The 24,033-nt window shown below is 49.7% G+C and overlaps 2 protein-coding genes across 3 annotated transcripts; one reads left to right on the top strand and one right to left on the bottom strand.

Annotated features, from left to right (window-relative positions):
• Positions 1-585: 585 nt before the first annotated feature.
• On the top strand, positions 586-5,888 carry VAMP1 (vesicle associated membrane protein 1). Of its 2 annotated transcripts, none has more exons than XM_058045747.1 (5): positions 586-643; positions 1,291-1,450; positions 2,261-2,419; positions 2,684-2,735; positions 5,672-5,888. In XM_058045747.1, coding segments are annotated over exons 1-5 (459 nt in total). In that variant the 5' UTR covers positions 586-641; the 3' UTR covers positions 5,758-5,888. The 2 variants fall into 2 exon arrangements, with proteins under 2 accessions (XP_057901730.1, XP_057901731.1); XM_058045748.1 differs by lacking the exon at positions 5,672-5,888 and adding an exon at positions 3,136-5,552.
• Positions 5,889-11,256: 5,368 nt separating this feature from the next.
• On the bottom strand, positions 11,257-18,243 carry SCNN1A (sodium channel epithelial 1 subunit alpha). The gene is made up of 13 exons (XM_058018361.1): positions 18,226-18,243; positions 17,591-17,964; positions 16,966-17,221; positions 15,932-16,116; positions 15,051-15,151; positions 14,219-14,382; positions 13,814-13,912; positions 13,265-13,382; positions 12,942-13,020; positions 12,561-12,618; positions 12,378-12,433; positions 11,773-11,848; positions 11,257-11,583 (listed from the first exon to the last, which is right to left on the bottom strand). The coding sequence occupies exons 1-13, from the start codon at positions 18,241-18,243 to the stop codon at positions 11,257-11,259; spliced, it is 1,911 nt and encodes a 636-aa protein (XP_057874344.1).
• Between the last annotated feature and the right edge of the window lie 5,790 nt (positions 18,244-24,033).

Below are 24,033 nucleotides of genomic sequence, written 5' to 3' on the forward strand. Positions count from 1 at the left end.
TGTTCAGCGTCGCTTTCATGACGCGCTGTATGCTGGAAGCGGGCCAGCGACACCATCTCTTAATTGCAAGGCCAGCGGCTTAGCCAGAGCCAACAGGCACACTGCGGAGGTGGGATTTCGGGAGCGCTCCGCAGCCCCGCCACGGCGGCGCCAGCCGGGCTGGGCTCCAAAAGGGTGCAGGTAACCACGATCGGGCCCTGCGTGACCTCCACGGAGCGCGGCGGACCCTGTCGGGGCCGTGTGTCGGTAGCGGGGCGGTGCGCAGCCCCGGCCCGGTGTGGCGGAGGGAGCGCCGGGCACCCCCGGCCCGGCACGGCGGGAGCTCCGCAGGGGCGGGGCCTGGGAGGGGGTGGGGCGCAGGGCGCTGCTCCCATTGGGCAGCCCCACGGCGGGGCAGGGCTTGTTCTGTGGCGGTCTGGGGGCGGGGCTAACTTTATGTCCTTTTCCCACAGGGCGCGCAGTGCTGATTGGCTGAGGAGGAACTCAGGGGCGGTGCCGAGCTGCAGCTCGCTGCGGAGCAACTTTTGATTGGCTGCTGTCTCTGTGGGCGGGGCCGCGCTGTTATAACTGCGGGGTCTGGGGGCTCCGAGCTCTGTTGGTGCGAAGCTCCGTGCCCTCCTGCCGTTCCGTCCGGCCCGGCCATGTGAGTGTCCGCCCGACCGGCCGTGGGCGAGCTGCGGCGGGCGCGGCGTGGGGGTGGTGGTGGTGGTGCTGCAGCAGCAGCAGCGTGAGGGACAGGGGTCGGTGCAGAGCCCGCGTCCTGGCCGGCGGCGGTGGGGTCGGGTGGCGCATTGCAGCAGCCGCAGGCTGGGCTGCCCGCACCGCCCCCGGGCGGTCCCGCTCCCCCGCTGGCTGCGTGGGTGAGTGGGTGCGTGGGCCGTGCCCCAGTGGGGATGATGTGCGGGGCCCAGCCGGAGCCAGCCTGGCCGGCGGCCACCACTGCGCCCAGCCCGGTGCTGCCCGGTGCCCCCGCGCTGCTCCCTATCCCTCTTTCCCACCTTCCTTCCCCGGCTCCCGGTCATGTCCGTGCGGCCAGGTCGCTGTTCCCCCCGGGAGGCCGCAGTGCGTGGCGCGACCGCGCCCGCAAGCTCTTTCGGCGAGGGGCTCGTTCCATTCCCGCTGCCCCCTCGAGCTTGCCCCTGCTTTGGGGTCTCCCTGTTCCCGATGCGGCGGGATCCAGCGAGGCTGCTGCCAGCGCTGCTGCAGCCCGGGGACACTGGGGTGCCTGTGGATTTGGGGGGTTCTCTCTCGAGCCGATGTTTCCCTTGGCTCATGTGTGTGCTCCCCTAGGTCTGACCCGGCTCAGCAGCCCGCTCCCGGCGCTCCCGAAGGAGGGGCTCCCGAAGGAGGCGCTCCCGAGGGGGCAGCCCCCGGTGGGGGTCCCCCCGGGGCTCCCCCCAACCTGACCAGCAATCGCCGCCTGCAGCAGACGCAGGCACAAGTGCAGGAGGTCAGTAGCTCTGCCAGCCCTGACGGGTGCCCGGGCTCTTGTCCCACCGCTCTGCAGCAGCAGCGATGTTCCCGACCCGTGTCTGGCGCTGAGGGGGTGGCTCCTTTTGTCATGCCAAAGCCAGAAATTAATTAATGCTGAATACTCAAAAATAGGGTGGCAAACCTATTAAAGAAATTGGAGGAGAGATTGCTTTATGTTTAAAAGCCACTTCATTCCAGATATGACTTCCAAGGACCAGGCTTGCTAGATTGTTTTGGTACCTCGTTATCGCGCATCTCTTATGGGCATAAAGCTGTACGGCATCCAGGACGGCTCTTAATCCCTGCGGGCTGCTCCAAGGGAACGCTGTGTGCAGTGATGTGGGGAACCCTTGCCTGGCTTCCCGGGATCAGAGCCTGTGGCTTGGCTGCTGTAGCGCCTGTGTGCCTCACCGGGGCAGCAGCACGAAGCTGATAAGGAAATTTTGCAGCTCCCGGGAGTGAGTGAGCACAGGGCTCCTCTCGTAGGGAGGGTAGCTTTGGCTTGCTGCTGGAATGGAGAGCTCTTAGAAGCAGATGAGAATGTGAGGCTGAGGACCTGCTTGAAGTGTACTTGAAGTGATGTTTTAACAGTTACTCTCGGAATTTTTTTTCATTCCAAAGTAGGCAATGACTTGAAATCACTTCTTTCTTACCCTGATCTTTCCCCCACTCTTGCTCATGTTTTTTGTTGGATAGTATTGCAACATCGATTATTGGCTGAGTAATTCCTTTTACATTTTCAGCTGTCTTTAACAATATAACTGCTCCCACTGCTCTCCCTCTGCAGGTGGTTGATATAATGTGTGTGAACGTAGACAAGGTGCTGCAGCGAGACGAGAAGCTGTCCGAGCTGGATGACCGGGCAGACGCGCTGCAGGCCGGCGCCTCGGTGTTCGAGAGCAGCGCGGCCAAACTCAAAAGGAAGTACTGGTGGAAGAACTGCAAGGTGAGCTTCCTATTGCCATGACCTCCTTGTCCGGAGGGAGCTGGGCTACTCCTCTCCTGCAGAGCTTCCAAGTGTAACTGGGGCTTGCTAATAGTTTCAAATGCTTAAGGTTCTTAATGCTTTCTTAATGCTTTCGCTGTGGGAGGGCTTTGAGGCCTTGGCTGTCTTGCCTTTGAGGCCTGGCTTGGGTTCCCTGGCTGTCAGGAAGAATGGGAGCTTGTCAATCTGTTCTGAGTATTGCTCTTGGACAATCTTTTTCTTCAGATGATGATCATGATGGGAGTGATTGGTGCCCTTGTGGTGGTGGTGATTGCAAGTAAGTACCCAAAACCTCAGGCTCAAAGGTGAGGAAATACCAGCTCTAGAGTACTCTTAACTTTTCCTTTTTGTTTTGAGGTCTTGAGGGTCTTAGTTATGTAAGTGTCAACCCTAGTCTTTGGGAAAGGGAGGTAGAAGTGCTGGAACTCCCTCACTTAGTGTGGAAAGGGTATGCTTTACCTAGTAATATGAGGAATGGGGAATGCTATGACTGTAGAAATGGGAAATTCTGCCTGCCGGGTCAGATAAACCTGTAAGTATGAGGGGTGTTTACACTGGAGTGGGTGGGTTGGCAAGTTCCTTCCCTGATGGGTGGTTTGGAGTTCTCTGAGGGACCTTTGGTGTAACTTGCCCTTTTGTTCTTTCCTTTTTTCTTTTTTCTATTGCTTTGTCTCCAGTCTACTTTTTTACTTAAATGTAGCTCCTTCAGTCTGCAACCTCCTGTCCCCTATTACCTTGCCTGTCTCTTCTTGCCTCTGAGTTTTTCCTTTCCTTCCCTTTCACTTAGCTTCCTCATTGATTTCGTTATTGATTTTAATTTATCTTCTGTATAGGACTCTGAGCTGCTTACTGAACATAGGTAGCCTTTTCAATAGCTGCTGCAGCTTTAGGGAGCATCCTCTAAGTTTAGAGGAAAGGGAAGCTGAGGAAGAGTGGGGTAGCTATTTGCTCCTGCTCTTCTGCAGAGAACTTTTTGTGTTTATTTTTGGGTGTAAGCTTGTCAAATAGTGCCTGTGTGAACTCTAGCAAAATAAGAATGCCTTAACACAGTGCCTTTTGGGATGAAGGACTGCAGCATGTGAGAGCCTCTAGTGTTCTGCCTAAAAAGAGTGGCAGCATGACTTGAGCTTTTCATTGAGCTTCTGAAATAAAAGCTAGTTTGTGTTGGCCAGTGGCTGTGAGCCATCTAAGCTACACCTAGTAATGTAGGTTTCTTTAGCCATGGAGGGGTGAGCACTCAAAGAAATGATTTATTCTGCCTGAACATGGCCATTTCAGTTTTTATAAAGGAGGGCCTACATGATTACCTCAGTCAAGTGGAGCAGGCTAAACACAGTTCAGTGAAAGGGGCATTGCTACTACCTGAAAGGCATGTGTGGGAGTAAAGCCTCTCTCCACAAGGAACAAATGAACAACAATTAGTCAAATATGCCTTTCATCTATGCACACACAAGCCAGGACCCTGTAGCTTCCTACTATCTTGTAGCTTTCCAGAAGGAAGACTTTGGAGCAGTGGCAGAATGGGAATTGGTGTTTTGCTTTTGTGTGACTGGGTTGAAGGTCGAGGAAGCTCACTGCCACAGCAGATAGAGGTGAAAAGGGCTGGAGGTATTCCAGATGAGGCTGAATGAGCTGCATGGCTTTCTGATTAAGAATATCTGCTCTGTTTCTGCTGCCACAAAGCCCTAACTTTCAGCAGGAGTTAGAAAACACTTGAAATGGTTAGCTGGGGATTCAAAGGGGAATGGTGCTCTGGGCATGGATATTGCAAAGTGGCATCAGATCTCCCAGTTTGGCAACTTATGCCTCTAGAGATCTTGCTGATCAAACTGAATCCTCCTACTTGCTGTGGGTTCTCTTGAATTTAGGTCCAGGGTGGTTTCCGATGGAAGTAAATGTGTGGCTGTGGCTTTCTGTGAGTGATTCCCTTGTTCTTCTCCATCAAAAGTAACAGGAGCTGTGAGTTGTTTGAATGGTTGTCAGACATGGGTTAAATGAGCTGCCCTGTTTCTGTAGAGTCTTCTGAGGAATGTGTATCTTGTCTTTTAACATTTTTTAACAAGCTGAGCTGTAGCCTGTAACCTAGACTGGAAAGAGGGTGCTCCTTCAGTTTAGAAAGCTCTGCCTCTGTTCTGGAATACACTGGGATCTGTTTAGGCGGGGAGGACATCACTGGAGTTCCCAGATAGGAGCAAAGTACAAAAGATGGGAGGAGCAGATGCTTTTTGTTTCACTGGATGTGCTGGGGAAGCCCCTTTCGGCCTCCCAGGACACCTGGCAAGGGGCTAGGTTTTGCATGCTCACTTCCATGGCCCAGCATTTTCATTTGAGTTCATCTCCCTGCAATTCCATTCCTCTCCAACTTGGGGGAGGGCAGAGATGAAGATCTGGAGTGAAGCAGCCCTCGTCCCCTGAGCACTTCCCTAATTCCCTGGAGCTGAGATGGGATGGACGGTCAGAAGTGCATCTGCTGAAGAGGAGCCAGGGCCTGCTTGTGCCACCTCCTGCTCCCATTTTAGGGGGTAGGCTTTTACAAGCTTGAGGCCCCCAGACCAGCAATTCTCTTGAACTCTTCTAAACAAGCCTTTGGTGCCCCATTCCTCCTGTCTCTATGGGAGCTGAGGTCCCCCTAGGCTGTCTCTTTCATTTCTTTCTCTCAGATGTTGTATGTTGCCTCCTCCTCTGCTCCTTTTCCCCTCCTTTGTGTCTCTGTGCATGGGCAAAACAAATCACCAAGGCCCTCTTAGTAAAAGCAAGGGACTCTGCTGCCCACAGCATCACAGCCACTCATGCACGTGCAGTTTATTTACTTCCTCTATAAACACAACTGTAATCTCCTCTGGCATGTTCTAGAAATCAGCTCATGTACTTTTAATGGTCTCTAAGAAACACAATTCACCACCTTACTGAGTCTGTCTGGTCTGTCAGTGAGTGGGGAGGGGTTGGGATACCAAACTTCTGGAATTTCTTTTGGTTGTGACTTCCATAGCATGCACATACCTGAAGTTGTGTCCCTCAAAGCAGTGGCTGCTTTTCCATTGTAAAATGGTGGTAGTTCCAGTTGTGCTGGAGTGACTCTGGTAAGTCTGTAATAAGATGTGAGAAGCAGCAGCTCTGGGGGAAGAGGCTGCCCAAGCCAAATCTACTTTCAGCGACTGAATGTCCAGCTAGTGTACTGTTCAGGGGACTGACTTCTGTGCATTACTGTGTTAGGGGCAGCTCTGCCTCTCAGGCTGTGCTGCCTTTGGACTTCAATAACCTCAAACCCAGAAAACAGTTCTTCATTGGTGTTGGAATAGTTGGAAAGTTCAGGACCCAAATGAAGACCTCCAAGAGTAGGATGCTGTTCACAATATATATTGGAGCATGACTGGAGTAAAGGTAAGTGCCCCTTTGTTTTACTTCACTGTACATTGGAAACTCATTAAAAGGAAATAACAGAGCTTTGTCCACTGCAGACTTCTTTTAAAATTAGGTACTCATGCCCTTATCTGCCCTTATTGCTACAAAAGCTAGGTTGTAAGCCAGTCTTCCATGTGGCTTCTGGTTCCCTTATGATCAGTCTTTGTCCAGTCTTAAACATCACCAAAATCCACTCCAGAACAGTGAACACACTGGAGCAATTCTCAACGGTGAATTTGGAGCAGGGCAGCTAGACTTATTCTTCAAAGATGGAAGCCTTCCTGGGAAAGGAGGGTGTCTGGACTGGCTGGTGGATTAAAGCAGCGTGTACAGTCTAAAATTCCCCACAGTTCAGGCCTGCACAACCTGAACAAACGAGTCGTGCTACAATTCCTGCCAAGTTCTGTGTTGCGTTCCTGTCAGTTCTCAGCCTCACTCATGTAGGGGGATAGGGAAGATGTTTTCAAAGGACAGATGCATTTTTGGACTGTTGATGATGCAGTGTCCAAGTCTCTAGCCAAAGCTGGGGATTGAATGCTCATTTTCCAAAGCTGGCAGCTGCTCTGGAGCACAGAGCTGGGGCTGAACATACTGCTGAAAGTTGCCCCAGGGTTGAGCCCAGTTCATGAGTCATGTTGTGGCTGTTTGCAAAGACTTGAATGTCTAGCTATAAATCCTTTGTTAGGCACTGAAAATATCATGTTCTACTGGAAGCTCTTCTGTGGTGCCATCCTTACCTGCATCAGTGTTTCTGCTGCTCCTGCACTCTCTTATCCCAGACAAAACAGGGTTTTAAATGTGCTCCAAAAGCAAGGCCAAGGCTCTGGGAGAATAGTTCTTTGAATGTTTAATTAAAAAGTCAAGGTCTGCCTTTAAACATGGAACATGCTTAACATGCCTTTGAGCTGGAATGGATTGCCCAGAGAAGCTGTGCATGCCCCATCTGTGGAGATGGCCAGAGCTGGGTTGGATGGGGCTTTGAGCAGCCTGGTCTAGTGGAAGGTGTCCCTGTCTGTGGTAGGGAGTTGGAGCTAAGATGTTCTTTAAGGTCACATCCAACCCAAACCATTCTGTGCAAAATGCAGCTCCCATATCAGCTGCTTCATCCTTCTTCAGATGTGACGGAAGAAAAGCCTCAACTGTACAGCTCCTAAATGGATATACCCTAAACCTTCCTATCTCCAGATGCCTGAAGCATTGCTCTGGCCTTTCCTGAGGTGTTTCTGTGCTGGTTAAAGCCAGGTGCAGGCTCTCAGCAGTAGTGGGGTTTGTTGTCTCAGCTGGAGAGCAGCCAAATGATGATGGGCAGGACAGATTTTTCTTCACAGCTGGAATGCAGCATCAACACTTGTTTAATGAACCTGGCTTCCTAGGGAAGTGACAGAGGTCCCTGCTCTGATGTATCCACTGGGGTTGGAAGGCTTAACTTGGTGAAGGAAGGTAGTAAGGGGGAGGTTTAATCTTTGTTCTGACCTCTAAACAAATGATTGCTCTGAGAGATGTAAGAGATAAAGATACAGGTTTTACAAATAGGCAGCTCAGCCATGTCTGTTGGATACTGAGCCTCCACACTCCTGATAATATTTGACCTATTTTTGGCCTGAGATAGAGTACAACACTTACACAGAACACCCTTACTTGCTCCCCAGGTTTCAAATATGAACAGCCTCATAATGTCCTTTCCTTCAGCACACAGACCGACCCACTAAATGATTTCTGCAGAGGACTAAATGACACTTTCTTTTTATGCTCTTCCCTCAGAGGCTTCTTTTCCAAAAGCCTTTGAACTATTTTTTAAAACTAAATTTGCCATTAATGTATGAAAAATTTAATAAAGATTATAAGCTCTTTTTAGTTCAGTGCTTTTAAGCATACACTTGGAAGCTGAAGGCTCCTTCCCCTCTTATGCTTACAGGCTCCCTTTAAATATTGCGTATTGTTAAATACAGAGAAATGTGACTGAATGTGGCTGTGCCTCTGTTCCTGATCTCTGTGGTTCCCCTGTGTCCTTTCACCAGCAGCACTACTGCCCTTTCCATTTCTTGATGTAGCCTGTAACCCTGCAGATTTTACTGAACCTGTCCCAGGAACTTGGTAATCCTTTCTTCAAATTCCTTCTCTGTTTTACCTCAGTCTGTGCAGACAATCCTTGATCTATCTGTCCAGCTTCTCTCAAGCTCTCCAGCAGGCAGGGTTTTGTTCTTCTAAATATATTGTTTATTTTCCAAAGTGATGGTTCTCTCATTTTTTTCTAGCTTCCCTAGACACTATGTTGTACTTCCATGCCTTTCCTCTATTACCTTAATTCTTGTGGAAAAACAATAGTTTGGCATCTGTTCCCAGCCCAAAAAGACACAACCTTCAGCTGTTTCCTGCAAGTTTTCCATGTCCACAAAATAACTCTGCTATGCCTCTAACACACCTATGAGTACTGAGCATCCCCTCAACTTTCTCCTCTTGTACAAATTCTCCCCAGCTCAGACCTTTAATTTGCCTTTTGCTGACCTGCAGATCCCCAAACTTGCATGCTTTCTTCCCTTTTCTCCAATTTTTCATGTTCTCTGTGAAGCACTCTCATTTTTGGGCTCTTGTTTTCAGCCAGACCAAGCTCACTCTACATCTGCTGAGCTCATTTGTGGTCTTGTCAGCCTACAAGAAATGTAGGGATTATTTCTGGAACAAGCCCCTGATTTCTCCCAAGATGGCAATTTTTGCTCTGATTCACAGGACAGGAAGGGCTCATCTATTTACCAACTTGTATAACTGTTTCTTCACATTTGTACAGGCTTTTAATTCTGGATTTACAGCTATCCTGAATGGTGCCATTACTTTTGAGTTCATCAGTCAAAGCCCTTTTTATTTTTTTTGCATTTTAACACTCTTATGGAACATCAGATAGGATGTGGTTCAAGCTTCCCCCAGGGAATACATCACCACCTTCTGCAGCTGTATTTCTTTATTGATGAAGAGAACTTACTGTTTCAAGTAGTTATGCCTCTGATTAATGTTGCTTTAATCACCCACTTGACTATGCATGATGCAGCAGGTCTCATCAATTTTATGGTTATTACAAGGTTATTTATGGTTCTTTATGTGAAGAATCGTGTCTTACTCTTTGGATACTGAGGAAACATCAGGCTTACCATATGAATCACTGTATGTTTATGGTATACAAAGACTGTTTTGAGGTGTTGCACCTGCTCTTTATCCTTTCTTGATCTAAAGGCGGCTTTGTGAAGCAAACAGCTTTGTGTCCAGTGTCAGGTTTTTGCTCATTCCTGTGCTAGAAAACACCCAAGGCATCAGTCTGCAGGACTGAATTTGTGACCAAGAACTGGGTGCAGCATCCTAGTTCATCTAACTGCCTGCCTTTTGTCTTTTAATTGTGGCCAAAGTTACTTTGAGCAACTAAACCTAGCATTTACCTCTGCCTCTTGGGCAGTGTTTTTACAGAACATGGAAGTACCTTTGCAGAGACAATTTTGAGATTTCATTCATTGCTCATTCTTTTTTTACTTTTAGAAACCAGATTTTTTTCATGTTTGCAGAAGCACTGTTTTTTTTTCTTGTGGGAGGCCTCCAAGGAGGAATACAGGTTTCCACACCTCTAAGTGCTTTTTTTCAGGCCCCTCCCTCCTGCTGGGCTGCCACCCTTGCTGAAGGGCACCTCCCAAATTACAAGCTTCTATTCCTAGCAGAGAGACATTAGCTTCACTTTCAAACAAGAATTATCAGCTGGGCACTGGGATAAAATTTGTAAAAGCAGGAATATTTGTGCAATAAAGAACATAGCATTTGTGTGTGTATGTGAAGAAGAATAAAATCACTCTCTGCTGGGGACTGGAAAGTGCTTTTAGGTAATCAAGGCAAGAGCAGTACAACCAGCATGTGTTTAGCATATCAAAGGGAAAAATTAGGCAACAATTTAGATATTGCAGTAAACTCCTCCAGCTTCCCAAGGGCAGTGCATCTACCTTAAATTTTAAAACAGCTTCAGTTTTTCTTTTGTTATGATTAAGTAGTTTTTAAATTCAAAAGTGTCTGTTCACAGTGTGACTAGTTACAGGGTTCCACAGGTCTTCACCTAAACTGCTTAAATTCTGGTATCTCTGTTTGTCCTGTGAAGTGGATAATCCTGTTTTTTAAGGACATCACCCTTGCTCTCTTGATACCCCATAAAGTGCAGAGCAAACACCATTGCAGCATAAGTCTGAGTATTTGTAAGAAGAGTATGGCAGGCTCTCTGCACGAAACGTGTTCTCTTATACAAAGGTCCGTCCCCCAGTTAGTCCCTGAGAAGAGGACCATTTTTGCCCACATGGTCCAATGAAACAGGCTAAAGCTTTCCTTGGAAGCACTTTTGGTTAAAGCCTGCCGTAGTTTCCTGTGCTTCCCTCAGGAACAAGAGGCTCAGCAGAGTTTCTGTGGGAGGACCAGACAAGGGCTGGGAGGAGCAGAACATGCACTGCATGGCCTGCGCTGCTCTGAGCCTCTCTTGCAGGATCCCATTGCAGCAGAGGTAACATCTGGGATTTTTGGAGGGTGTTCATAATCCTGCCAAACTTTTTGTTTCCCTCAGGTAGAAAGCAGGGAGGGTCAAGCAATTGTAGAGATCAATTTGTCCCAGAGCTGTTGGCAAACAATCAGATAGCTGGAGGTACACATGTATGGTGTGTCCCAAGGAAGGGGGGACATCCAAGATCTACCAATGTCATAAAGGCAGCTTGAAAAGGGAGCCTTTACTTTGCCAGGGGTGTTTTGTCCTGAACCTGGGAGTGGCAGCAAGCTTGGAGCACCTCTCCAGAGCATTGTGCGTAATACAGATTGAGATCGTGCCAGTGGCTCTTGTCTCAAGGAGCCTCTCCTGGGGGGAGGAGAGGGTAGGTGACACAGTCTTGGGATCAGAGCTCATGAAGAATGAGGAAAGAGCAACCAGTTTAGGGAAAGCTTAACAAAGCTCAGCCTGTTGAGAGATTTGTACCCTAGCTAAGACTCCATTCCTGTTCCTTGTCATACCACAGAGGAGGCCAGTCACACCTGCCAAACCTCTTTAATTAATGACAGACCAGAACTGTGGCAGCATCCTTGTTGGAGGGAAAGGAAAGCATGCCTGCACATGTAGGTGTGCACATGCACAGAGCATAAGGAAATCTGGAGGACATCTCCCCCACACATACACTAGATCAACTCTCATCCCCGGTGATCCCACAGCAACAGTATTTTATGAGACTGAAGAATGTGCCTACAGAAGTGAAAGCAACGAGCCCAGGCCAACCATGGAGCTGTCTTTTGCTGTGGTCCATGTGCAGCACCCAGAAAGAAGGAAACACAGACAAAGAGCGCAGCCTCTGCTCCAGCTGCCAGCCACCAGTGGAACAGTGCAGGAAGCCGCTGCCTCACTCGTGTCCCTCCTCCCCATCCCTGCTTGGCCCACGTGGCTCCAGGCTGTTGTAGGAGGGCAGCGTGGTCACCACGGCCTCCACGGTGAAGCGATGAGGAGCACGGAGCGCCGGTGCCTCGTCTTGGAAAGCGGCATTATCCTGGCTGTTCATGGGGGGCACCGCCGCGGGCAGCTTCTGCCGGGAGCGGAACCAGCGGAATCCCAGGATAAACGTGATGGCAATGAAATCCAGAACCAGCTCTGCAAGCTCCATCACAGACAGGACAGAGGATCCAAACCAGAGACTCCACTGGTTCCCAAGCTGGGACAGCAGAGTCACGACCTGCAGGAGATGGAGAAAGAGCAGTGACAACAGCCCTCATCTGGGACTTTGCCTCCCTGCCTGTTCCCTCACCCTACCCAAGGAAAAGAAACAATATCCAGCAATGCTGCTGGAACGAAAGCTTCCCACAGTGGAGGGACATCGTGGGGGAATGGGTGGCCAGAGAAGACATGCTAGTAAAGTGTGTACCGTGAAGGCTGGAGACTCCCCATTGGTCTTGTAGTTCCACTCCTTAAAGAAGATATTCACTTTGGCAACTCCGTTCCTGTGAGTGAGAGATGACACTCAGTAACCCAAACTCCTCAATCCCTGCATTTCTTCACCAAGCCTAATTGTCCCCTTCTGCCCCCTGTGCTTCTCCCACACATACTACCCAGAGGCTTTCTCCCATCTCTGCAGTTCTCATTCTGCACTAAATACAGTCTTTGGTACTTACAGTGCACTTCTGACACCGTACTGTAAAACCCAGTGTTTGTGGCAAAAGCTCCTGCACAGCTCCCCTTCCCACTTTTCCACAAGCACCTACTGTGTCTCCAGAACACACAGCAAGTGCTGGGGCTTACTATTTTCATATCAGCATCTGACCTCTTTCAAAATTTTTCACTTGGGTCCCCAGTCCTTGCTGAAGTCTTGCTATATATCTACTCTGACTCAAATCCACTGCCCTTGTCCACAGGTCCCATGCCTGATCTCTTCCCATTAGTAATTTAATCTTAACTCTTAACATTTCCAACACACACATTCCACTGGGAGGGTTTCTGGTTTGGACACAGTCTCTGTTTAGGGGCTCTCACCTCTTGGATGTGATATTGTATTTGTTCTGTTGTGAAAGCATGTAGAAAACCCAGTCCTGAAATGAAAGTGCAAAACATTGTGTCACATGATCACAGTCACCTCCTGCAGGTTTAGTACCCATTGAGGAAGGACTAAATGGACGGTGGGAGCAGTGCTGGGAAGCCAGGAAACCCTCTCCTTACCTCTGAGACAGCAGAAGGCCAGCGGGAGTATCCAGCTGACAGCTGGTATTCTGTCATTCTGCAAGGCAAGGGGAGGCTGTGTTAGCTGGTGAAGCTCTAGGAGCCACAGGGCCAGGTCTCACCATCCCCAGGCACACCTGGAGATTCCCTCCCATGCTGAAGTTCCACCCACTTCCCACCATGTGGAATGCACAGTCCTTGGGAGCTCACCCCTAGGCCAACCCACACGCTGCTCCTCAGCCATTTTGGCTTCCTGATGGGAGAAATGCCATTTCAGGTTGGGGCTCAGCCTCTCACTCAAGCTTCTGTCCATCAGTGAATGCTTCCCAACACTTGTGGGAACACTTTCCAACCTTCCTGCCTGACTGATGATCAACTTACTTGCAAGGTTTCCGACATTTGTGGAAACAGCCCAGCACATCAGCTTTGAACTCAGCCAGGAGTTTGTAATAGCAGTAGCCTGAACAGCAAAGAAAGTAAATCCAGGTAAGCTCACAGTATCTTTAGACAAAAGGTGCTGTGTGACAGCAAGGGGAACCCAGAAGAGGTTTCCTTCCACAAGGGGCTAATCATTCAAGGCAAGACTGTCTTTTGGATGTCTCACACCAGGAAGCTCATTGAAGACAATGGGACGTGCTGGGATGTGGGCTGGACCAAACAGGTTCAGGTGGGCACGAGCTCTGCTGTCCCTGCTGTCCACTCACCCCAGGCCTTGTGCTTCGTGTAGTCGCAGTACTCTGCTCTCCTGGGCAGGGGATAGAAGTAATATGCACAGCCACAGCGCTCTACCATGTTGAGCTGGAAGCAGGAGCGAATGCAGACCTGGGAGGCACATAAGGTGGAAAAGGCTGATCAAGGGAACCAAACCCACTGTGCTTGAATCACTATTGACAGAGCCCAAGGAAAGGCAGGGCCGTCAGGGGGCCGGAGCATGTCAGGGAAGAGGAGAACCAACATGACCTAGGAGGGGTCAGCTCAGTGAGTTACCTGCTCGGTGTATTGGGATGAGTACAGGTGTGAGTTACCTGCTCGGTGTAGTGGGATGAGTACAGGTGTGAGTTACCTGCTCGGTGTAGCGGGATGAGTACAGGTGTGAGTTACCTGCTCGGTGTAGTGGGATGAGTACAGGTGTGAGTTACCTGCTCGGTGTAGTGGGATGAGTACAGGTGTGAGTTACCTGCTCAGTGTAGCGGGATGAGTACAGGTGTGAGTTACCTGCTCAGTGTATTGGGATGAGTACAGGTGTGCGTTACCTGCTCGGTGTAGCGGGATGAGTACAGGTTTTGCACTGGCACGTCACTGCCATCCTCTGTGCAGTCGCTGTAACTGCCCCCGAGGCGCTCGGTGATCTCCTGCAAGGGCAGACTCTCACTGCACACAACAGCCCCACTTTGCTCTCCTCTTCCCACTCTCCCAACCACACACTGCTCATCCATCAGTATCTGCTCTTTGTGCTTTCCTCAGGATGCCAGCTCCCCCTGCTTGCCTCCATTTCATTGTTCACTGATAAACTGTAGCCAAATGCTTCTCATCTAATCCAACAAACTGTTCTTCCTCTCTCTTCACTCCATGGGATTAGTCCCTTCCCTTAAACACACACCACAGGTCCACCAAGTTAAACCTCCCATCCAGAGCTCTCGCCCCTTCTGCTTGCTCACCTTTCTCATGCTGATGGAGGTCTCGATGCCAGGACGAACATTGAAGCCCCCATCATCCATGAAGGCTGGCTCATTCTGGTCATGGACCATGACCCTGGCTCCCGTCACCGTGGACAGCAGAGGGATGAAATCGTTCTGCTCGGTGCGCACCACCAGCGAGAGACCTGAGGGAACACCAGAGAGCCAGGCAGGTCATGGCCAGCTGTGCTGCAGCAGAGAAGGGAGAGCAGGATGCTTAGAAGGAAGTCTGAAAGAGATAAAGGAGAAGACAGACATCAACCAGGGCTACACCAAAGCCTGGCAGCAATACAGGGTGGCTGGAAGGAGGCCAGAGAAAAAGCTGGAGGCTCCAGAAGAGGCCAGTGAAAACTGGATTTCATCACTGTGGTTAGAAAAAGACAGAACTGGGAACTGAGAGAGATTTCATGGAGAAACTTGAAGCCAGATGGAAGAAAAGCCTGAAGATGTGGTCTGGAGAGCTTTCAGGGAGTTTAGGAACACAAACAGGTCAGTTTCTTGAAGGGGAAATGGGGAAGGTGAAGACCAGGAGCACTATGGCTCAGCAGAGGCCTTGAGGAAGGGCCAGCACAAGCCCAGAGGACACAAAGAGCATAAGGATCAGGCACTGATGAGGGAGAGAGAGCTCAGTGGGCAGTGGTGAGGGGCAGCCACGTCCATGAGACTGCTCTCTCCAGATGGGTGAAAACAGCTTGGGCGAGACAGAGCAGGGCTGCAATCTGCCATCACCAGTACTGAGCACAGCAGGATGCCCATAATGACTCCTAGGGAAAACAGAGCCAAGCTTACTCACCAAAGAGTGCCTCTCACCCACCATTATTGATCCCAGGCATCGAGGATGTCCACACGCTGCTGCTGTTGTCATTAAAGGTATAGCAGTTGCCATACAAGGGATGGTGGAAGTGGGTGTAGTTCCTGAGAGGAGAACAGAAACAGAGTGAGAAGGGCTGCAAACCCAAGGGGAAGGGCTTTCTGAAAGGAACAACTTTGTTTTCCATCAGCAGGGACAGGGGCTTACAGCAGATGGGCAGTATTTGTTATGTAAACTCTCGTGAACAGGGAAAAGCAATTAAAAAGTGCTGTAAAAAATGTCCTGGAGCTGGACGGGTTTTTACACGAGGTTTTTCATGCTGCTTTTCAGAGCCCAAATGGGTTTTAGCAGTGCTAGCAATTACTATTGTCTTCCTAATACTGATGAAGCTTTTAGATTTTCCTACCCCCTTTTCTTTCCTTGCAGATCGTTTTCATTCCACTACCTCCTTGGGGCTTTTTGACCAATAATGGCAGGAGACAAGTGGGATATGTTTTTACTGTCTTTTTGTGTCAAATCTCTCTTATTCCTTCATGTGGGCTGATATGCACCATTTTACCACTGTGGAGGGTAGAATAAAAATACTTCTACGCTGTGCATCTGTGCCCTCCCTGGTGTTTGTACTGGTATAATTATTTCATTTGTGTGAAACCCAGAAAAAGGCAAAACCATCCTTTGAGGTTCATACTTCCAGGTCACAGAACCTGTGGCCCTGATATGCAAAACCCACAGGAAAGACTCAAGAAAGATCCTTTGACCTTTCAAATGGGAACTGAACAAGGAATGATTCCCCCTCAGAAAAGAGGTTCTCTAATGTGGGTTCCTTGATTTCCCTGGCCCCCAGGCACAAAGTAAGTGTTTCCAGGGGTGTTCCCACTACTTACGCCTTGTCACAGGTTGCCTCGTTGAAGCGGCAAGCATAGATGAAATTCTCAAAGTCAGACTCGTCCAGGGCTTTTGCATCAGGCACCTGCGCCAGGATATTGATGTAGTGAAAGCTGTACCATTCCCGCACGGCATCCACTCCCGAGGAGTACGCCTGGTGGAAACAGTCGTTGTTTTCATTGCACTGTTGAGAGGAAGAGGAAGAAGAGGAAGAGCCGTGTCAGAGAAGTCCTCTCATCCAGGAGACAAGGCTCCGCCCGTGGATGAGCTGCGCTCCCTCAGCACAGGCAGGTGACGGAGGAAGTGAAGAGTTCCACAGGACTCCTGTGTGTGACCAACGGGTGATCAGATGGAAAAAAAAAGCCAGGGCAGCTCCTCGGTGGAAGGGCACCGCCAGGTGAATAAGCGAGGCTGAGTAAGACGCAGGAGGCAGCAAGGTGTACAGGGTAATATGCACATAAATTCAACCAGGAGCTTTAAATTCTTGCGTGGGGAGCCCTTCCTTCAGGGTGTGTCCAGAAAAACGTCTGTGATCCTGTGGGAACCCCAGTTAGCTGCTGAGCGATTAGCTTGTCCTGCAGTGCCTTTTTAAATGCAAAGACAGATACCCTGGGGCGAGGAAGCTGCTAGCTAGGAGCAATTGCGACCATGATCACCTCTCAGGTGGCCCAGGACCATCAAATACTTTCTCCTTTGCTATTGTTGGGCAATGCAGCAGCTGATGCTGATAAACTGCTCTCAAAAGCAGCAGCAAGGATGATGTACCCTCAGGAAGGACAAGGTTTTTCTGCTCTTGGGAAGAGACTACACTGACTTGGACATGTCCCCTGGGGCCTGCAGGAACATGGATAGAATTTGGGGAGCAGGATTGTATGGAGCAAAGGATTCAGCTCCGCTTTTATCTGTCATTAGCAAAAGCCGGCGGAGATTAATCAGATTTCTGCACAAGGAAAGGCATGGCCAAGGGTCTAACAAGACAGAAGTAGCCAGGCAGACTGGAGTGGGTAGGGCATGGGGTTTCTAGGGATCTCACCAGAACAAAGCCAATTTTCCAGTCATTCTTGTCCACTGAGGGGCTGTTCTCTGGCAGGTTGACTAAGTTGTCCCGCTTCTGCCTCCGCAGAGGATGGCGCTGGATGTGATGGAGCAGGCTCCTTGAGCTGCGCCTTTGTGAGGACGACGTGGACCAGTCTCTCTGTGGCAGAGACATGTTGTAGTCATAGAGGTCTAGCAGTGTCTGGTGGGTGATTTCATCCAGTTTATCCAGCTGCTTTCGGATGGCGCTGTATCTGAGCAGGGGGGAGAGAAGACCAGCAGGTTTAGGGCTGGATGCACACAAACAGCTCTGAATAAGACGTGCAGCAGAGTTTGCTGGGGTGATTCCTGCCCCCAGCTGTAAATCTAACCCCTTGCTGGAGGCTGCCTTGCAGGAGAGAGGTTAATCTGCTCTAGCCCGGCGGCAGTTTGCATCGCAGCCTGCTAAATGCACCACCAGCAGAGCTGCCCAAGCTCACATGCCTTACTGTGAGTGCCCCGCGGCAGCAAAGGCCTCTGAAAAGCACAGCTACAACAGTCGAGGACCACGAGGAGAACCAGAGTAGGTGCTTCTGTCCTGCACCCATCAAAGTCAAGGCACTCAACATCTCTGCAAGTCTTACCTGTACGGATTGAGGGTGCACAGCGTCACGGCCGGGAAAGTCAGCCGGTCGGAGTTCAGGTTGAGGTTGAGGTTGACAGGGTAGCTGAAGTACTCCCTGTAGAGGATCCCGAACTGCCAGTACATTAAGCCGAAGGTGAGGAAGAAGAGGACGGACCAGAAGGCTGTCTTCATCTTATTCTTTTTGGAGCACACCAGGCGGATAGCCCCGTGGATGGTTGTGTTGCTGCAGAAGAACTGAAATAGCTCCTGGTAGGAGCTGTAGAATTCGATGAGACCCTCCCGCTCCTCTTCTTTCTGTTGCTGCTCCTCTTCTTGCTTACATTGTCTCATTTTCTCCCCTTCTGGCATCTTGCCTGCCTTCACGGACCCGCTCTACAGCACAAACCCAGAATTAGTCGCCCAGCAGGACCGTGGCTCCGGGAGGCCATGCCCGCTGCACAAACCGGCTCTGCATCCCCATCCTCCCCGAGCCCCGCTGCTCTCACCCCCCGCTCCCTGACCCCCGCCCAAGCTGCCGGTCCCGCTCCGAGTCCTCCCGTCCCACATTTGCCGCGGAGTCGGTCCTGCCCCGCCAGGAGCCCCCGTCCCTCCCGCGGCTGCGCCCCCCGCCCGCCCCGGGGCCGCGGCACTGACGGGGGGCGCGGTGCCCATGGCGGGCGGCGGCTGCTCGGGCTGGCACCGGCACCGGGGCTGGGACCGGCGAGCTCTGCCCGGCGCTGCCGGCTCTCCCGCAGCCTCCCCGGCTGGGCTGGGACCGGTTCCTTTCCAGTTGGAGCCAGCACCCCGCCCGGCTCCTGCCCTGCCAGCCTCTCCCCGCCCCTCCCGCCTGTCCCTCCTGCCTGCCCCCTCCTGCCCCTTCCCCTTCCCTCAGGCGCCGCTCCCGGGGAAGAAAAGCCTCTTTAAACTCTCAAGTGTCGGCGGCGGGGCAGCGGCGGCCGGGGCGCAGGGGACACGTCGGGGCGGTGACCTTGGCGGTGCCGGCGGGGTCAAGGCGCTCCCGGGGCGGCGGGGCCCCCCGGCCCCCCGAGGGGAGCCCGGCCCCGCCAGGTACGGCCGCCGAGCAGCCTGAGCCTCCTCCTCCTCCTCCTCCTCCTCCTCCTCCTCCCATCCCCTCCGGCGGGGACGCGGCGTCCCGGCGAGCCCAGGCGATGCAGAAAGAAATTTGGCAGCGCTGGTCCCCGAGGCAGCGCCTGCCCCGGGAACCCCCACGGTCTGTGTCCCTGGGACCTTGCCCCGCCACCCACCGGCGGAGAGGACCTGGCCTACATCGCCAAATTGTGCTGTCCAAGGGCAAAGCCGCGAGTTTCTGGTGAGATCTGCGAGGGGATGAAGCTGGGACAGAGCAGGCTGGGGCCGAGTCAGTGATACACCTCAGTTACCGCATCGCCTCTGCTGGTGCCTTCGCTAAAGAAATCTTTTGTGTCCGCAACTGCCGGGCCCAACCATGAGTGGGAACTTGTTTCGCTGAGCTGTGCCTGGGAAATCAAGGCCTCCCGGCATTACCCAAAGCCTTCCAGTGTTTCCTCGGACCACGGAAATGAACACCCTTAGCAAAACGTGATCGAAAATCCCAAACACTTTCCCATCATTATAACCCTGAAACTCCTTTACCAATCTTTTCTCCCAATAATTTTCTTTTAAACTAGCTGTCTGTGAAGTTGTCACTTATTTCTTCTCTTTCTGGTTACCTCCTTCAGATACCTCCTTGTTCGGAGTCTTTGGTTACTGAATTTTGATCCTTGTTGAGTTGGCTGTGGTTTGGTTAGTGACTCAAAATACTCAGCCACTTTCACCTCTTCATATTGCAAAATCCCATGCTTGAAAATGGCAAGCAGTACACTTTTGAGGCCAGCAGTTAAGTGTCAGCGTGCCAGAAACAGCCTTGTGACAGGTGCTTGTTACAAACCTACAGCCACAATTTGGAGCGTTCCGCTAGCTCTGTCCCGTGACAAAGAGCAATGCAAAACAAAAGCATCGTTTCCCCTGCAGTTCTAAACTTAATTGTACTTCCAGTAAATTAATTTTGAACTTTCATCAAGATAAAACTTGGAAAAAGTGGGTGCTGTGAGGTGAATGGACTAATATTGTCAAATGCTTATTAAAATGTGGCTTCCTTGGAGCACTTACTGCATCCACTTCTGGGGCCCCCAACTCAGGAAGGACATGGTCCTTTTGGATAGAGTCCAGAGGAGGCCACGAAGGTGGTCAGAGGCTGGAGCACCTCTCCTGTGAAGGCAGGCTGCAGGGAGGGAGTTGGGGTTGTTCAGCTTGGGGAAGCAAGGCCTGCAGTGAAACCTTGTGGCATCCTTCCAGTGTCTAACAGGGCTACAAGAGACCTGGGAGGGGGCTGTTTATCAGGACATGTCGTGGTAGGGCAAGGCAGAATGGCTTAAAACTGAAAGACTGTAGTTTTAGATTAGATTTAGGGAGAAATTTTTACGGCGAGATTGATGAGGCACTGGAACAGGTTTCCCAGAGAAACTGTAGATGCCACATCCCTGGAAGTGTTCAAGGCCAGGCTGGACAGGGCTTTGAGAAATTTGATCTAGTGGAAGGTGTCCCTGCCCATGGCAGGGGGCCTTGGAACTGGATGACCTTTAAGGTCCCTCCCACCCCAAACCATTCCATGATTAGAAGTATCCTGGGTTGGGCTGACAGTCCGTGCAGCTCCCTATCCTGTTGTATATAGGTGAAGCCTGATGAAATAGAGCCTTGTTGCCCTTGTGGAATCATGGCTCAGGCCTGCTGCTTTGGCTAAGTAGAAGAGGACTATGGGAGAGGGACTCAGCTGGAATGGGGGTACGGAGACATGAGAGACATGCTGCGGAGACTGCTGCGTGTCCACGTTGTGGTGTATGGTGGTTGGCTGACTTGGGCCTGTTGTGCCTTAAAACTATGTAAACTGATAACCAGCTAACTGCTACAAAAGCCTGATTTTTGCAAAAAAATGGGCTTTTGAGGCTTGCCACCATCTTCAGTGTCAGTCTTGTGTCCACCATTAAATGGTGACCCCAGATGTGTTAGGGTTGGGACTGCAGACCTGAGAGCAGCCAGCGGTGGAGCTCAGTCAAGCAAAACAGGCGGACTTGAGAGCCTGAAAGTCTGGATGATTTAAGAAAGCAGAGACATCTGACTCCAGTGAGTGACTGGGAACAGAGACATGGGGACTCAAATTGCAGCAGAAGGAAAATCTGTTTTGAACATTCTGTTGCGAATATTGCAGCAGAGAGGTATCCATTATGAGAAGTGGACGCTACACACCTTGCTCATTTGGTGCAAGAGGAATGGGTGAGAGTGGATGTACAGACTGCCTCTTTTGTTGAAAGATGGGAGGAGGCAGGGCAGGTGTTATGGAAAGCAGCTACAAAGGGGAATGAAATAGCCAGAGGATCAGTAATGACGTGGCTATTGCTTGGCTGGGGACTCATTGCTGTGATTAAAAGTCGATAGAGATGCAGCGGTTGCTGCTGCTGTCATCACTGCCTGGTCATGAAAGCTCCTCTGTTTACTAACCACCCCCCCCCTTCCAAAACTCATTCCATCTTCCTCTGCCTACAAGATAGGGTTATGGTGAGGAAGAGGTCTGGGGCCAACAACAAAGCCACACAGACCCAAAACACCGGGATGCTGGATTGCAATGACGGGACAGATGGCGGCTTGGCAAGGCAGACCCTTACAGGTATTACAGTCATCTCTCCACATTGGAGCAGCTTTTATTACAGGTTAGAAAAGCTTGTACCTTTTTCCTAGATGAGAGAGACCTTGATGTTAAAAACTCCTGCGTGCAGGAGGAGTGCTAGACAGATACAGATAATGAACTCTGGGCATGGATCCAGGACACAGATCCTGGGAATGGGTCGATCCCCCTGCCCACGGCGTGGCCCCACAGTAGCACCAGGCCCTGCAGCCACAGTGGCCACCATCACACCGCCTCCATGTCTGGGATAGCATGGATGGAACACCACTTGCTCTGGGACCTGGATCCCCTGATCTCCCTGACAGGGGAGCTCTGATGAGCCCCCTCAACTCATCAGAGCTCCCCTGTCCCCTCTCAGGCCCCTGGATGGTACAGCCACCCCCCCTAGCCCTTGCTGAGCTGCAAATGGGTGGCATGGCAGGATCTGGGTTCTTTGGCAGAGACACTGATATATTGCATGATTGGTGGAGCTTGCCCTGTGGACTGTGTGCTCCCTTTTCAGGAATTTTGATTTGAAGTCTGATTGAACTGAATTGACACTGATTCTTCGCTAAGTTGCAATGGTGTTAGCTATTACCACGGTAATAAAAAATTTACATACCTGGAAAAATATTTGCAAGTGGGTAATGTTTCAGTTTGTGGACAAGAAGGTTCATATTTGTAAGATACAGTGCATCCTTAGAAAATTCGGGGGATCCCTCCTTGCAAATATTTTAGGTCGATGTTAACGGAACAGCAATTAACTTTCAAGCCTGCAGTTGGCACAAGTCGTAAATTAGACATTCTTTTGCTCACATTCCAGGCAAATCTTGAACTTTATCTGCAGTAGCTGTTCGAGGAGAGTTAGTTATAATTACAATGTGAAATTCCTCTGCAAAGGCAGACAAACTCATCTCAGCATTGCCAGTTTGCTTCCTTTTTACCTCACAGCTTTAACAAGATAATTTTATTGTGAATCTTTTGGTATCAAAACAGTTTATCAGTCTTACACACCCACTAAAGTAACCAAGTTACTTGTGTAAAACTCATGGCATTATTATATAACTAAGTTCTTATTGTTTTAGCCTTGAATATTTATATCCCATTGACCTTTATAAGGCCAAGCTCAAATCTATTGTATAGGCAATCTCAAAAAGCTGCAGGTTTGCAGGGCAACTTGCCAAAAACTACACTGTTGCCACTGTTCTGAGTAAAGCTGCACTTAAAATACAAAACAAAACCAGAACCAAAACTCTAGCAAAGAGTTGCTTACACCAGAAAAATCTTTGCTATGAATGCATAAAATCACAACATGTTTGGCAGACCTTTATAATATCTCCAGTAAATCCATGTTACTGCTGTTTCAGTTACAAAGCAGTTGTTTGCCTTCATGTTGTTACTTTGAAGTTCTGTTACATTTAAATTCTGGCAGGTTAAGGTTCTGTTAAATTTTAAGTTCTGCTAATTTCTGTTAAGACTAATTTCGGTTAATACCTGTTCATTTGAATTACAAGATACAGCTATTTTGTTATAGAGATAAGATAAAACCAACTGAAAGATGAAGCATTAGTAGCCACTTGTTTAAAATATAAGTTAGGAAGTTGTGTAAAATATGTGAAGATACGGTTTCTTAAATCCTTAATTTCATCAAGGACTTTATGAATGTAAATGTTTCACACTGATTAATTGACATAATTATTTTTAACAATCACTGCTGTTTTATCTTCCATAGGTAACACTGAAGAATGAGTAACAATTCCAGATTATGACTGTTATTAGTTGTAAGCTGTTTAGTAGTTTCTTTCTTTAACTTTTGTTCTGTTTTAATGTCATGACATGAATCCACTGACTCCTTATGACAGGTATTGTCCATAAGATACTATTTAACTGAGGATAAATGACAAAGCTGCCTGCTTTATGAGCTTTAACATATCTTTGTGTAACTATCTGCAAGACATCCATCATTTTAGGAAACTTTCCTAGCTGCTGCTAAGGAGAGGCTTGTTTTTAAGGTATGTTAAGGAGACCCCTCCAGTTGAGGCCTTGGCTCTGGCCAGGCCATGGCTCTACCTGGTCGGGCAGTGCACCAATAAACCCAGGTGTTTTCTGCATAAAAACAATACTCCAGTCACTTTGACTTGCCAGTTTGGACTCATGACACTTCTTCTAAAGTGAACTTGGAAGCCTTACCTGGGAATGGTTCTCCAAGTCTTCACTAAAAACAAGGCTTGCCAGCTGTTGCAGCCTCTAGGTGATAGTAGAGTATTTAGGGAATTGATAATGTATCATTCTTAATTACCATCCTATCTCTTGTGTGCTACTGATTTAGTGTATTTCCTTGCCTATGTCTGCTTACCACATGTATTGTTTTACTTTCATGTTGCCTTCATGTTCATAGTGAGAAACGTGCATGTTGCAAAAAAAAAAACAAACCAAAAAAGGCACAGGGCTCTTCAAGAACATTTAGATTATGCAATATTGACACTAGAAGTTTTGAAAACAAATCATCAAATTTAATCCCCAGCAGAGCGATACTGCTCTGAAGATTTGCATGTACAGAACCAATTTCTAAAAGCTTCTACATAAAGATTCCCAACTGGATGTGCAGTGGCAAGGCCCAGCTGATTTACTGACCTGGGGAGAAGGTGTGCATGTGTTTAATTGCCAGCAGGTCGAAGGTGGCTGCCTGCTCGCATGGACAAACATCAATTGCCTCTGAGGATGAGGCCCAATAAAAAGAAAAGTGACCTCATCCAGCTCTTGTG

The sequence above is a fragment of the Melospiza georgiana genome, chromosome 2 (genome assembly GCF_028018845.1).
Source record: "Melospiza georgiana isolate bMelGeo1 chromosome 2, bMelGeo1.pri, whole genome shotgun sequence".
NCBI classification, from domain to species: Eukaryota; Metazoa; Chordata; class Aves; order Passeriformes; family Passerellidae; genus Melospiza; species Melospiza georgiana.

What these genes read in the sequence shown, in the direction of transcription:
- SCNN1A (XM_058018361.1), bottom strand. An exon ending in GGAAAATTGGCTTTGTTCTG is followed by an intron (nt 16,117 to 16,965) that starts GTGAGATCCCTA and finishes TCCTCTCAACAG; the next exon opens with TGCAATGAAAACAACGACTG. An exon ending in GAGGCAACCTGTGACAAGGC is followed by an intron (nt 15,152 to 15,931) that starts GTAAGTAGTGGG and finishes TTCTCCTCTCAG; the next exon opens with GAACTACACCCACTTCCACC.
- VAMP1 (XM_058045747.1), top strand. An exon ending in ACTGGTGGAAGAACTGCAAG is followed by an intron (nt 2,420 to 2,683) that starts GTGAGCTTCCTA and finishes CTTTTTCTTCAG; the next exon opens with ATGATGATCATGATGGGAGT. An exon ending in TGTGGTGGTGGTGATTGCAA is followed by an intron (nt 2,736 to 5,671) that starts GTAAGTACCCAA and finishes TTACTGTGTTAG; the next exon opens with GGGCAGCTCTGCCTCTCAGG.